Source organism: Camarhynchus parvulus, chromosome 8 (genome assembly GCF_901933205.1).
Source record: "Camarhynchus parvulus chromosome 8, STF_HiC, whole genome shotgun sequence".
NCBI lineage: Eukaryota > Metazoa > Chordata > Aves > Passeriformes > Thraupidae > Camarhynchus > Camarhynchus parvulus.
The window spans coordinates 2,341,509-2,356,038 of NC_044578.1; the positions used below are offsets into that span (position 1 = coordinate 2,341,509).

Below are 14,530 nucleotides of genomic sequence, written 5' to 3' on the forward strand. Positions count from 1 at the left end.
CTGAGCCAGCACACCTGTTTTTCCACATTCTGCTGTGAGTATATTTGAGAAGTTCTGCTTAAAAATATGAGTGGTTTGGCCTTAATTCACAGGGGAGTGAATGGCCAACAGTGTTTTCAGCCTGTTGTGTTTGATACAACAGCTCTAACACAGCCCAGGCAATTGATGTTTTCTTGTTCTCGTTTTCTTCTTGTTTTCTTGTTCTTGTTTTCTTGTTCTTCCCTTTCCCCTCCTCCTCTTTTGTTTCCTCCCTGTATTTTCCCTCTGTCTGCCTTTGATCTGAAAATAAAGATGACAATCGCTTTGTTTAATCATTTGAGCTTTTGTTTTATTAATTCCCACTGTGTCATGTTGATGGGCTGTGTGTATTTTATTTGTGCTGTAAGTAGCAATGTGATTTTAGTGCGTTTTTGTCTGGTTTGTCTAAGAATACACAGTCTGTGGGTCCTCTAGTTTTGCCTTTATAACTTTGAAACTAGAATTAGAATTAAATATGGACAGATCTCTCAAAGATGTTCAGTTTCTGCTAATTTTAAATGGCCAGATAGAAAAATGAGGGTGAGAACCCATCCATGAGACACAAATCCATAGAAAATGAAGGTATCTTGGGGATTCTTACTGATTATTGGCTTTTTGCTTGTTGTAGGACCCTTACCTCGACAAGTTCTTTGCGCTTGTCCATGCTCTGGATGAGCACATGTTCCCTGTGCGAATAGGAGACATGAGAATTATGGAGAACAACTTGGAAAATGAACTGAAGAGCAGCATTTCAGCTTTAAATTCCTCTCAACTGGAGCCGGTAGTGCGATTTCTTCATCTCCTGCTTGACAAACTGATCCTTCTGGTAGTAAGACCTCCTGTCATTGCAGGCCAAATAGGTATTTTATTTAAGTTTTATAGAGAATTACATAGCTGAAAGTTTGACACTTCCAATTTTATCATATTTATGTAGAAGTAAAAAAGTCCATTTTTATGCTTTATTTTAGTGCCACTAATATACCAAGTGTCTCCCAAATAAAACATGCTGGCATCCAGATCTAGGGTGATATACACAGGAGCAATATTTAATATTTAATAGAAAGCCTCTAAGAAGGACTGGGAATTTGGTGTCCAAATTGAGCCACCAGAAAAAGAGCCTGATTTTCCTGGATGCTCAGCATGTTTTTAGCACTGGAGTTTGTTAAGGTGTCTCCATCCTGACAGAAAATAGGGATTTCAACCTTACTGGTCACCTTGGAAAATCTGGAAGTAGGTGAAGTAGGAAACTACAGATGCTGCATGTTCCTGTTGTGGATCTGATACTGCCAGCGTGAATAATCCCTTCTTTTGCTCCCTGTGAAGGGCTAAGCTCTGGCAGTACAGAAAATCTCAAGTTTAAGTCAGGATTAGATCCTTACTATTTAAAACAGCAGTTTTTGCAGATTTTCTTTTGTAGGAAACCTGAGTTTGGACATGGTGGAATATAAGGATCTAAGACTGCTTTAAAAATACTTTAAAAAGTATTTTCTTAGCTGTACCATTTATTTATTTAATCTTTCTGGGAAAGAATTTACCTGCATTTTTGTTTTATATTTTAATGTTCTTTAACTCTTTCAGTGTTCTGTATTGATTTAGTTGTCTTGTATGGAATATTATGGACATTAGTGACTGAATTTATTTAAAATAAGATTTTCATTCTCTAGCTACTGTCTTCTTCATCCCTAATTTTTCTAGAATATCTGCTTCAGTCTGTGTGTAGTTTTTTGTGCTCATTTTCAGAGCAGCTTTTTTCTCTCAACAAAATGAAATTGTTCATTTGATACAGTTTGTATTTTGGCTAAGGCTTAAATAGAGGAAATAATTAACTGAGAAAAGCATGATAAATATCCAAAGGGTATTATCCATCAATTAAACAAAGACTTACTCTTGTTACCATTGCAGTTGATGACCAAAATTGGGCTGATTCCAGAAATGGAGCCTAAGTTCATTAAGTTTATTTTTAATAAAAGTGGCAGCTGATCACTGGAGCACTTTATATGAGGAACTGGAGAACTTTATATGAGAAAAGCTTGCTAGGCTCTAGGGAGCTCCACCATTTACCCTGCAGGAGGTGGATGAACAGCACATTTTGGATTTTTCCTGGGTCCTGCTGCACTCTAAACCAAACTTCTCCCTTTTTGCTTTCAGTGAACCTGGGCCAAGCATCTTTTGAGGCGATGGCATCGATCATAAACAGACTTCACAAGAACCTGGATGGCAACCAGGACCAGCATGGCAGGAACAGCCTGCTTGCTTCCTATATTTATTATGTTTTTCGCCTGCCCAACACCTACCCCAACTCACCATCACCAGGTAGCTCTTTTGTTTTTTCATTTTATTTCAAGTTTGGTGAAAAAAGGCAGAAGCCACTTACTGGCAGGTGCTCCTGAGCTTCAGCTGTGTGTCTGCTTCCCTGCAGGGCCCTGTTATTAATTTGCCAGTGTAGCCACTTAAAAGATGTGTTTAATTACTGTTAGTTGTGTGAGAGATTCAATTATTTGATGATTTGAAATAAGTGTCACTGCTGAAGAGGGAGTCTGGGTGAATTATGGCAAAAAAATAGGTTTTAAGGTTTTTTCTGTGAGACAGGTGTGATGCACTCCTACCCTGTCATGTTTCCCAGTCTCCTTCATAAGAACTTTTATACTTTATTCCAGTTCCAGCAAAAGTTTAAACACTGTCTGGATGGAATAGGTATCCAAAGGGAATTATCCATCAATTAAACAAAGACTTGCAGTTGATGACCAAAGTTGGGCTGATTCCTGAAATAGAGCCTAAAGTAATTGAATTTATTATTAATATAATATTTTACATATTTTAATGTATGTATGTATATATATATATATATATATACACACATATATATGCATATATATATTATATGGTTTTATTTCTATGTATACCTAAAAAATGTAGATATTATGTATTTAAGGCAGGAGTGCAAAATACTAGAAAACATATGTCTGGGTGCAGGAGGGAAATAAATTAATCCAAGGTGAGAGCAAGGGATGGGAAAGAGGTGGTGTGAGTGACAGCCATGAAAAACCAGGTTTTGGAAAGAATGTTCATGCACAGACGGGGAAGCTCTGAGAGATGTTGGGAAGGTTTTGTACCTAAAACTGTGCCCACTTTGGGTGGGTTTTGAGTGTGTGGTCTGGAAAACATCCTCTTAGCCAAGGACAGTCCCACAGGGAGCCTCATGCTTCCCTGTGGATAAAACAGCTTTTAATTCCCATACTGGACTGACCAAGCAGGGCTGGGTGTCCTGAGGGGGTCTGGGTGATGGAGGATGGCCAGAGTGACCAGGCAGGAGAGGCCTGAGTGTCCTGAAGGGGTCTGGGTGATGGATGGCCAAGCAGGGCTGGCTGTCCTGAGGGTGGGGGATGGCCGGACTGACCAGGCAGGAGAGGCCTGGGTGTCCTGAGGGGCTCTGGGTGAGGGATGGCCGCACTGACCAGGCAGGGCTATCCTGAGGGTGAGGGATGGCCACACTGACCAGGCAGGGCTATCCTGAGGGTGAGGGATGGCCGCACTGACCAGGCAGGGCTATCCTGAGGGTGAGGGATGGCCGCACTGACCAGGCAGGGCTGTCCTGAGGGTAAGGGGTGACCGCACTGACTGGATGTCCCCGCAGGTCCCGGCGGCCTGGGCGGGTCCGTGCACTACGCCACCATGGCCAGGTCGGCCGTGCGGCCCGCCAGCCTCAACCTGAACCGCTCGCGCAGCCTCAGCAACAGCAACCCCGACATCTCCGGCACCCCCACCTCGCCCGACGATGAGGTGCGCTCCATCATCGGCACCAAGGTACGGCTGTCTCGTCCTTTCTTGTCCTGCCAGGGACCCCCCAGAGCCCCAGCACCTCCCAGGCCTTCCCGAGTACCAGGGAAGGGCTTGGGGGTGTCCCAGCCCCTCCTCAGCCCTCTGCTGGTGGTTTTTGTTGGCACCACAGGAACGCTGCTCCTTGGAAATGTTCCTGACTTTTGGAGCCATCCTGGAGTGCTGCTTCCACAAGTGTGGGGGCTGAGGGCAGGAGTCCTTCTGGATTTGTCTCCCCCTCACTTCTTTCATGGCCAGCAGCCAAATCCTGAGCCCAGCTCTGTTGTGTCTCCCCAAACCTTGCACCTCTTACCCCACTCTTCTCTCCCAACCCCGAACTCCCTCCTCTGCTCTGCATTCAGCTGCTCAGGTTTCTCTAGTCCTCATGTCCAGAGTGGGTGTCCTGCACATAGCAGGAATATTCCTGCTCCCTGTGTGGCCCAGAGGGGATTTGGGGTGCTTGGTGAGGCGCAGTCTGGCCAGCTGAGCACAGGGACACTGACTGCCCATCCCAGAAAGTGATGTTCTAGTGTGGGTGCACAGCATCCAGCAGGGCTGTACTCTGGCTCTTGAGTAAAGAGTAAATTCACTAAATTTCAGTAAATCCATCTCCTCCTGCTGACTTCTAACTACACAGAACCACCACAGTCCCAGTCTGAGCCCTTCATTTTGTGCCTAAAATAGGTGGCATGAGCCGGGACAAAGCAGTGCTGGTAATTCCCTCCCTTGAGAAGGATGCCCAAGCTGCTTTAGGGGTTTCCTCTTTTTTTTTTTTATTCTTCAAACTGTGATAACTTCACCAGGGTGAGACTCTTTCCCACCATGACCTTTCACTCTTCCAGCAGAGGTGAATTCCTGAGCCCTTTCAGGGAGCTGTTAAGTTCCTTTGAAAGTTTAGGGAGCAAGGTTGTTACCAAAGCCACCACCCTGACCAGACAGGCTTGACGTGGCTGATGCTGGGTTTTATAAGAGCAAGAAAAACACAGTTTGAGGAAGAGGTTACCAGTTTTGAATGAATAACAGCATCATTTGCTGACCAAATAAGAGGCTGAAGAATTGTGGGTAGGCAAATGATTATTTCTTACATCAAAGTCTGGACTTAGAAGTCTTGAAATATTTTCAAGACCACTTCAGTATCTTGCTAATTAAACAAGCCTGACCTTTTGTGAAATGCCACAGGCACTGATGTGCATATGGAATTTACCCAGGCTATCAGAAGTTTAACGTGTGCTGGCTTGGTGAATAATGTCACAGTACAAAATGAAGAGAGATTTTCTTCCAGAGGTGTACTCCAGGCTTTAAAGGAAAACCTGTTCTGTGGATAATTGTTGAGGGAAGAATTTCCTTTAGGGTAGTCTAAGCATCAGGAATTAACCTCAGTCTGACTATACAGACTTTTGGTTGAGTATAATTATTTCTATTTCTTAATAGACAAAAATAAGACAATTCTTGAGATGCTGGCATGAGTAAAAGGGTGCAAAAATCCCTGTTGTTTCTCCAAGTAATGGTTTAAGGAATATTCCCAGATAGATTCTAATTTGAAGTGCAGGTTCCCTATCACAGGAAGTTTTCTGCTTAAAAACAATTTAAATTGTGGGGTTTTTTGTTGTTTGAGGGAGCTCTTCAACGTCCAGTCTAGTGTTATTTTTTATTCTAATGTAAGGTATTTAGAGGTATGGTATAAGTAAGTCTCCCTTATCTCCTCTTACTTCATTTTGAAAACTCTTTACAGGATTTGGAAGATTTCTGTTTATTGTCACAACAGAGGAAGTCTTAGGTCTGTCACTTGTTTTGCCATCATTAGTGAATTGAAACCATGTAAATTTTATTCCCTACTGAAGAAAATGTATTGAAAGTCTAACAAGACATGTTTAAAGTGATCCTGGAATGCTGGAGATGTGCTGGGAAAAGCCCAGAAGACGTTGTGGGGTTTTTCATTGCTTTGCCAGTGAATTTTCACAGGTGTGGGTTATGTTCCTGCACAGACCCAGCTGCAGGTTGAACCCCAGGGGCAGCACAGAATTTAACAACAGCTTTGTGAACTTTGGAGTGACTCTGCCAAGCAATAAGGAGCTCCTGTACTCTTTGGTTTTCTGAAGAGGAAAGAATCGTTCCCTTTCTAAATTTTTGCAAAATGACTTTTGCTTCTGAAAACACAGTGTGTGTTTAATTGTTCTCCTCAGAACCAGAGTGACAAGATAAGGAAACCCTGAGAGAGAAATGTGAGGGGGATAAAGGCATTTTCAAAATTAGTCTTGATTTTACAAAACAAGAGCTTAGTTCAGCATTCTGCAAAGCCCTTTCGACTTTAAATCACTGTGAGCAAAATAAAGCATGTTTATGGGGCTGAGCAGGGCACAGGGCTTTGATTTATTCCTGCCAAAAAGTAATTGAGATTAAAACACTCTCCTTATGTGTTCAGTATTTTTTTATTGGACATCTTAAGCAAAATTACAGCACTGCTGAGCTCTGCCTCGAGGAGCTCGGTGGATTAATGGTTTGAATCCCAGGTTACAGCTCTCACGCCAGGTTCAACCTTGAGGTGGATTTTAGTTTGCTGAGAGAAATAGATGATTTGGCTTGGTGGACTTTGCAGCTGATGCTGATCACTGGGATGAAATGGGCTGCACCTTTGCTTCGTGTATTGGGAAAAAGCCCTAAGTTAGAACAGAAGTGAGGATGGAAGCTCTTGCTCAGGTGAGGTTGGCAAAATCAATGTGTGGTATTTATAAGGAATTCTGTCTGTCAGAACTACTTCCTGGGACCCAGGGAAATCCACTCCATCCCACTGAATGTTCCTGTTGGGAGCAGCCTGAGTGGCAGCAAAAGTTTAAATTTTTCCTTTTTTCTGAGTTTCCCAAGGAGAGGAGAGCAGAGAGAGGAGGGATCTGCAGGAATTTTGCCAAAATGGTCCATTGCAGTAGAATTTGGAGTACAGGCTAGATTGAGCTTTTGAAAAGCAGGTTGGTTCCAGAAAAGGTAGGTGCTCTTTCCTCCCTTTGCCGCAATGCCCAGAGGAAATGCCCAAGTGAAATCCTGTCCACAGGTTATTCTGCCAGCAGTGCTGGACTTTCATTCCATAGGCAGGTAACCCTGTGAGGATTGACAGTCAGCTTCTTCAGTTTCTCAGCATTTGTGTAAGAATTGTAGAGCTTATGAAATCCAGGCTACCCTGAAGGTGCCGGAAACCTCAGACAGCATCCTCACATCTCAGCACCAGTTTTCCTCTGTCACAGTGTAAATCTCACCTGGCTCCATGGGAATGGGTTTAAACTGAGCAAAGGACAAGTGGGGTTTTTCAGGAGGAGGAGAGTTTTTGAATGTCAAGCATTCCAGACAGGACAGGCCAGACCAGAGCTGTTGACAGGATTAATGTTCTGTATGTATGTGAGATATAAAATAATCCTCTGGACTCAATGTCTCGACAGGCACCTGAGAACTCAGGTTCTAAGTGCTGATGTGTTTGCAGTGTACCCACTTTGATTGCTTGTAAGGACTGAACTCTGACTGCTGTATGGCATGCAACATGTAATATTTCTTTCCTTTCCCAACTGCTTTCTGTCACATGCCCAGGGCTTGGACCGCTCCAATTCCTGGGTAAACACTGGTGGTCCAAAAGCAGCCCCATGGGGATCCAACCCCAGCCCAAGTGCAGAGTCAACACAGGTGGTGTCTTCGGTAGAGGTTTTTCTGCCTTTGTTTTCCCTGATGTTTCCCTGTAGAATATCTTCCTTTCAGTGCATATTCCAGTTTTGGTGGTTTCTTTTTGTTTGTTTTTTTTTTTTTAAAACTTTTCAGTTTGATTTTATAAATTCTCATCTTCTCCCCCACCACCCCACCACACTGCATGAAAAACCTCCGATTGCGTGAATGTGTCCCCCTCCTTTCATTTCAGTGGTTGCTGGTCTGTGAAATGTAAATGCTGTGACTGCTTTTGTTTTCTTTTTTTTCTCTTTCTCTCACACTAGTTTCAGCTTCAGGTGGAGCACATTTCTAAGTGGGAACATTAATCACAGCTTCATAGTTTTGTCCATGTTTGCCATTCCTTTTGATGTCGTGAACCATTTTGCCATTCTCATCAAGCATTTAGTACTCATCGTCCAGTAATCCTTCATGACTTGTTTGAGTGGAGTATTGTGAACCCAAATTGATTGCCACATATGAAATTCTCGATTAAAACGTGTCAATTTGCGTGCTGGAGGCAGTGATTTGCCAGGGCCAATTGTATTGTTCTGTGTTGCAAAGTATGAAAACTTTACAGCGGCTTCAGTCAGGAAGAGTTTATTTAGCCCCCGTTGCCTGCTGCTCTCCCCTGCATGGTTGCCTTGAACGTACCTCTCAACTGCTCCTCATTCCCAGTTTATCAGCATTCCCAAAATATTTAGTCCAATTCGCTTGCTCTTGTGGCAAATTATTTCCATCAGAAGCAGAACTTGAGTGATTTTCCCCCTTTGCCCCTGGCAGCAGCAGTGTGGCTGTGGGTACATCCCCCCCACACTTGCCTTCTGGTAGATTGAGAGGTATGGGCTGAAATTCCAGATATTACCTGTGCATGTTGATAAAATGCAACAATGAGAAGTTTCATGCTTTGCGGCATTGTCTTTGTGCATCAGAACATGCAGTTCTTTAAGTAACCTGTATGTCTTAAAACCAATCAGAATTGCTGTCGTTTTGTTTAGACCCAATCTGTAAATGCCTAAGAGTTTGAGAATGCTTAAAAAGCTGTAAAAACCCTACAGTTGGAAGAGTATTTTTGTAAACGTTCGTTGTCCTTGAGCTGCAAAACCCATCCACGGCAAACTTTAATGTCCTGTCATCATTCATTCATCTCCACTCCGTAGGCTACGGATCGAAGTTGTAATCGTATGTCTTCGCACACTGAGACGTCAAGTTTCTTACAAACATTAACAGGACGATTACCAACCAAAAAGGTAGATTTCAGTGGAGACAATTGATATTGTGGGGCAGGGAGGTCAAGTCATTCTGGAAACGTGATGCAATTGATTCTTTTATTTATAGCCTGATTATTTTTTTTTCCCTCCCGAGGTCATTAGGAACTGCTGGTGCTTAACACCTCTGAATATCCAGGCTGTAGGGAATGTGAAGTATTTGGAGTTGAATTGTGAAGAACTAAATGATCAGGAGTTGCTTGTCTGATTTAATGGCCATAGTGTTTGGGGCCAGTTTATTACTGGCTTTCAAAAAATATGAATAGCACTGTCTAGACACGTAAATGATGCATTTTGTGTGCAAAATGAAAATGTGTTGGATGGCTCAGTGTGCTGAGCTCACTTATCCAGGTGTTCATCCAGAGAGACTCCAGAAAGGGAATGGGAGTCACTTTGAAAGTGAACTCTCTTACAGGAAATGAGGACCTTGCAAACAATGTCAGAAGGGCAAAATGCCAGAGCTTTTGTGTAAAGAAAACGTGGCCACTGCCACTGTCAGTCTGTGGGTTGGTCTTTTCTGAGAAAAGAAATCCAAGAGCTGTTTGAGCCCCATGTTTCTTTCTTACTGTGTTAAGTCCTTTCTCGCAGTAAATATACATCTTTGTACAAATCACTTTATGTGTCCACTTTTTACTCCTTTTTCCTGCGAAAATCAGACCAGGCAGAAAGGTAGACTTTTTAAACTAAATTAATTTGAGCACCAACCTTTTCTTTAATTATTATTTCTTGGGGGCGGGCAGAAAATTCTTTTGACACTGGAGATTCAATCCTGGAGCGAGATGCTGTGAAACGTTTCTCACATCACGTATCATAACCTCATCCCTCATTGTTAGCTGGGGATTTCTTTATGGGATGCCACCACTGCTGTCACGTTCTCAGTTATTTAGTTTGCTTAACTCATTGTTTGCCACACTTGCCACGGACCGTGCTGACATTTCTCATGGGGGCTGTGCTGGGAGCTGCTCTGGAGGCTCGGGCTGACTCTGGGTTTGACTCTGTAGCTTTTCCACGAGGAGCTGGCCCTGCAGTGGGTTGTGTGCAGCGGGAGCGTGCGGGAGGCGGCCCTGCAGCAGGCCTGGTTCTTCTTCGAGCTGATGGTGAGCAAACACCTCCCTGATGTCTCCCAGCCCCTGCTTTCAAACAGAGCCAGCTGCAGCTGCAAGTGGCTCTGCTTTAATTTATATCCCCGTAGGTGAAGAGCATGGTGCATCATCTATATTTTGCTGACAAACTGGATGCGCCGAGGAAGAATCGTTTCCCGGAGCGCTTCATGGATGACGTGTCTGCACTGGTCAGCACAATCGCTGGTGATATAGTCTCCCGCTTCCAGAAGGTGATGGCAAACAATTACACTGAGCCCTGCTCAGCCACCAGCCTTCCTGCCTCTTGTTTGCTTGAAAACACACAGGGTTCTTCATCTGCTTTCTGGTTTTCCTTCTCTCCAGGACACGGAAATGGTGGAGCGGCTCAACACCAGCCTCGCGTTTTTCCTCAATGATTTGTTGTCCATCATGGACAGAGGATTTGTTTTTGGTCTTATTAAGACCTGCTACAAACAGGTGAATGCAGATAAACATTGTGGCTTAACTGAACCATGGCAGAGCCTGTTAGTGTTAGATTTCTCTGGACAGACAGTAAAATATGGACACAGAATTCCACTGTTCAGGTCTTAGAGCAGGGCATTCTCAGAGGTGATTTAGGGTTTACGCCTCTCTGATTACACTGTTCACTGTTAATTAGGAATCACTCCCTGGAGTGAATGGACAGGCAGCAGGAAGGGAGAATTATTCCCTCTGCTCACCACGTTCAGAGTAATTGAATCAAAAATTAGTGGGAGGTTCTGTGAGGGAGCTCAGACTGTCGTGGTCTCTTAAGGACACGGTGACCCTGGATGATCATGTTGATCACTGAGCTCCTCTTCCATCCTTTGGGGCATGCAGGGTGTCCTTCCCCATAAGGAGGGCTCCTCCCACATTTGCAGTGTGGCAAGGAAATCACCCTGAACCACAAGGTTTTGTTTGACTGCAAATATCCATTCTGATGCTGTGTACAGAGGAGATAACAGGGGATCAGTGAGAAGTGGGCTAAGCTTAGACTCATTTTCCCTGTGGACCCTAAAACATTCTCTGTAAGGGGCAGAAGAACAGCAAGAACATTTAAGATTTTAAGCTGCCTGCTGTATAGTACATATATTATGTGTCATTAATTATATTTTTATATATAAAAGATATATATATAAAAACCAACCTGCATCTTAGAGCTGTTAGTGCATCACACTGGTTCCCACAACTCCCTGCTGAAATCAATAGGATGTAGGAATTACAGAATCAAAAAACAGTTTGGGTTGGAAAGGACCTTAAAGATCATCTTGTTCCAACCCCCCAATAGGTGAAGCCCACAGTTCTTCATTTGGTTATTTAAATACTACTGGGGTATAGATCTTGGGTTGAGAGATATGTCTGGGATGTGTGTGGCTTCTACACATCAGGAACTGAATTTCTGGCACAAAAAAGGTGCTGTGGACGTGGGTGTGACCATTTAATGACACCAAGCTCTGCAGTTCTTGCTTTGGGGGTGATTCTGGGGAGCAGGGGTGGGCCAGGGGGCTCACCTTGCAGTTACACTGTCTTTTGCTGCTGACTTCAATGCTGTGGGTTGGATTTTCCAGGTGTCCTCAAAGGTGTATTCCTTAACAAATCCCAGCAACCTGGCATCTCTCAAGCTGGACTTCCTGCGCATCATTTGCAGCCACGAGCACTATGTCACCTTGAATTTACCCTGCAGCTTACTCACACCGCCTGCATCTCCATCACCATCTGTGTCTTCAGCCACTTCCCAGGTACTGAGAAATTTGGGAAATACAAGCTGAGCTCGGACCTGAGAATGAAATCCTCTGAGGCAGTTGTATCACTGTACCTTCAATCCCCTTGCTAATATTTTTGGAAGTGTTTAGTTAGAAATCAGTTTTTCCTGCCGTAGAGGTTCTTATTTCTTTTGAGCTTTTATTCTTGAGGAAACAGTGCCCATATTCCTCTCCTGGTAGTGACAACACACTGTCCTTAGGAACCTGGTCCCCTCTTGTATTGGACAAACACAAATAAGCCATAAAGGAAAATACTTTGTCCAATGTTATCCTTTTCTGGCAACACAAGAGACTTCTGAGCTCCCTGCAGCTTAGTCCTGGCCTGCTCAGAAAAAGTAATTTGAACTAGTGTGTCATTCAAGTGGATTAATTAGTTGCAAAATCACATAAACAAAATCAATTAAAGCCTTCTTCAGCCTGGATAAGAGCATCTTCGAGTTAAAAGTTTAACTAATCCACTTTTAAAGGTTATTTGGTTTAACTTTCCTAACAGGGGAAGACAGTAACAACAAACAGAATTAATGGAAGGGTTACTGAGCTGGGATGGAATTTAAGTGTAGATGTGCCTTGATCCAAACAGAAAAGGGAAAAGGTGTGAGGTTTGTCTTTAATTCTGAAAACTGCTTCTTGTGTATTTCCTAACCTTTGACTCTGTTCATGATACAGCTTCTGAAACTTGATTTTTTCAGAGTTCTGGGTTCTCCACAAATGTCCAAGACCAGAAGATTGCAAATATGTTTGAGTTGTCTGTGCCTTTCCGCCAGCAGCATTACCTGGCCGGGCTGGTGCTCACAGAACTGGCTGTCATTCTAGATCCTGATGCAGAAGGGTAAATCTTCACAAAGTTTTGTTTTTCAAAGAGCTTTCTGTAATTCCAAGCAAATGGTGGATACAAAGAAAGTCCTGGCATGGCCAGAATTTATATAAATTAATAAGCTATGATACAAAACCAGTGATTTAAGCATCTTCTTTCTTCTTTATCCCAGACTCTATAAACCTGATTTCAGTCACATTTTTCCAGCTGAGAAGAGGGAAAGTCGTTCCTGCTGGAGCCCCCAGATGCCACAGGGGCACTGCTGGAGCTCTGAAGGGAAAATAGCTTTTCTCAAATGTAACAGGAAAATAATTTCCAACATTTAGGAAGCCTCTCTTGCTGGTGGTTTTAAATGTTACAATATATTTTGCCTGTGGTTCCCCAGCTCTTTTTAACTGTAAATTATGCATTGATGAGGCCCCTGTGGGTTACACAAATAGACAAATAGAGTCAAGCATGCAGAGTTTGTCAGTGACTCGCCTGGCTTGTGCAGCAAATAATTTTCTGCTCTAGTCCTGACATCCAGCTTGTTCCTTGTGTTATTTAGGGCTGTTTTCTGCCTTGCCTCTTTAAAATGGTTTGCAATGGAAATTATTGATTGCTCCCACAGTCCTGAGTTCCCTCACAGACATTTTTCTCAAGGTGGACTCAGAAATATCAGCCGAGTCGACAAATGCTGATGATTCATGGTTAATTCTGCCCCTTTGCCAAGAGGTCTCTGGAGTTAAACATTCATTCTGTTTCCTCTTGGAGAAGAAAGTGATACCATAAACTGGAATATTTTCTTGTATATATACATAACACGCTGCAATCCCATTTGTTTGGCCTGAAATGGAAAAAGCAGCAAATCTTTACCCATTTGTGCTGTCTGCAGAAATCCTTTTTGTGCCAGAGGAGCATCCTGCTCACTGGTTAGAAATCAGGCCCTGTCTCTGAGTGTGTCTACCCTTGCTCTTCACAAACTTTCTGTTCTCTACCTGCCTTCCAAGCCCCTAAGCCTGGCTCAGAATGGTAATCTGTGCACAGAGGAGCTTGCTGCTGTCCTCTGGGGACACAACTCCTCTCTCAAACCTTGTCTAGCCAAAAAAAGGCCGCTGGTACCAGTTCAGCTCTGGAGATGCATTTGGATCCAAGCTCCTGAATTTGGGGGCAGATGTATACCTATAAAACATTTACTTTTTACTGTTTTTCAGAAAAACCTGGAATTTCAGGTTTGTTTACTTTTCAAGCTCAAACCCTCTGCATTTCTCCTGGTAGATGTATCAGATAGCAAACCAAGTGTGTTCAGATCTGCTCTTCCCTTGCTGTGAAGACTTCTAACAGTCATGCATGATCACCAGAAGAGAGTTCACACTTGCTTTCCATAAAATACTGTGGCCACCACTGGAGAAAGCTCAGAATTGCTCCCAGTTCATTATCCTGCAGCGGGAGTGGAAGGGCTGTTCATCTATTTGCTTATTGTGTTAGAGACCTGCTTTAGGCCTTGATAGGTCATCCAGAGCCTTAAATGTGTTCTGGCCTTGCTATTTTTGCTCCATTAGCAGGATATGTTTCATTTTAGCTCATTTTTTAAGAACTCTTTGGGTTGAGTTGGACAGAAGAGGAGTCAGGTCCGTGGTGCCTGCGGTGTGTGTTGGATGCATCCCTCAGTGTGACCGGGTACAGAGCAGCCCTGCAGAGCACCTGCAGCCTGAAAAACAGGACAAACAAAGCGTGCAGGGCAAGGGATCCAGCTGAACGTGACAGTCCCAGCAGCTGGGCCCTGCACAGTTGTCTCTGCAAACACTGCAGGGGTGCTTTGGCCATCACACACAGTGCCCACGCTGCCCATCTTGGCTGAGGGTGCAGGCCAGAAGTGAGAAAATCAGAATTCAGCCCTCAGAGTTCAGTGCCAGAGTCGGTTTTGCACAAGTGTGGGTGGGTGTTGAGAGAAATCCAGGCCAGGGCTGAGATAAGGGAGGGGAGGGAAGGAGGCAAGATCGATTCGCTGCCTTATCAGGCAGGAAGAGCAGGGGGCTGCATTTCCTCCTCTCCACCAGGGATTGATCCACCACAGTGCCCACCCAGCTC

The 14,530-nt window shown here is 43.8% G+C and overlaps 1 protein-coding gene across 7 annotated transcripts in view; it reads left to right on the top strand.

Annotated features, from left to right (window-relative positions):
• The window catches only part of DOCK7 (dedicator of cytokinesis 7), a 96,892-nt gene that overhangs the window by 54,572 nt on the left and 27,790 nt on the right, over window positions 1-14,530 (top strand). For 3 of the 7 annotated variants that reach the window (XM_030953686.1, XM_030953687.1, XM_030953688.1), the window contains exons 20-29: window positions 647-878; window positions 2,167-2,331; window positions 3,653-3,822; window positions 7,408-7,500; window positions 8,676-8,765; window positions 9,785-9,880; window positions 9,976-10,116; window positions 10,229-10,342; window positions 11,452-11,622; window positions 12,336-12,475. In XM_030953686.1, coding sequence (XP_030809546.1) covers window positions 647-878; window positions 2,167-2,331; window positions 3,653-3,822; window positions 7,408-7,500; window positions 8,676-8,765; window positions 9,785-9,880; window positions 9,976-10,116; window positions 10,229-10,342; window positions 11,452-11,622; window positions 12,336-12,475 — 1,412 coding nt within the window. The remainder of the gene's footprint in view (window positions 1-646; window positions 879-2,166; window positions 2,332-3,652; window positions 3,823-7,407; window positions 7,501-8,675; window positions 8,766-9,784; window positions 9,881-9,975; window positions 10,117-10,228; window positions 10,343-11,451; window positions 11,623-12,335; window positions 12,476-14,530) is intronic. The other 4 variants (XM_030953689.1, XM_030953690.1, XM_030953691.1 and 1 more) reach the window with 2 other exon arrangements.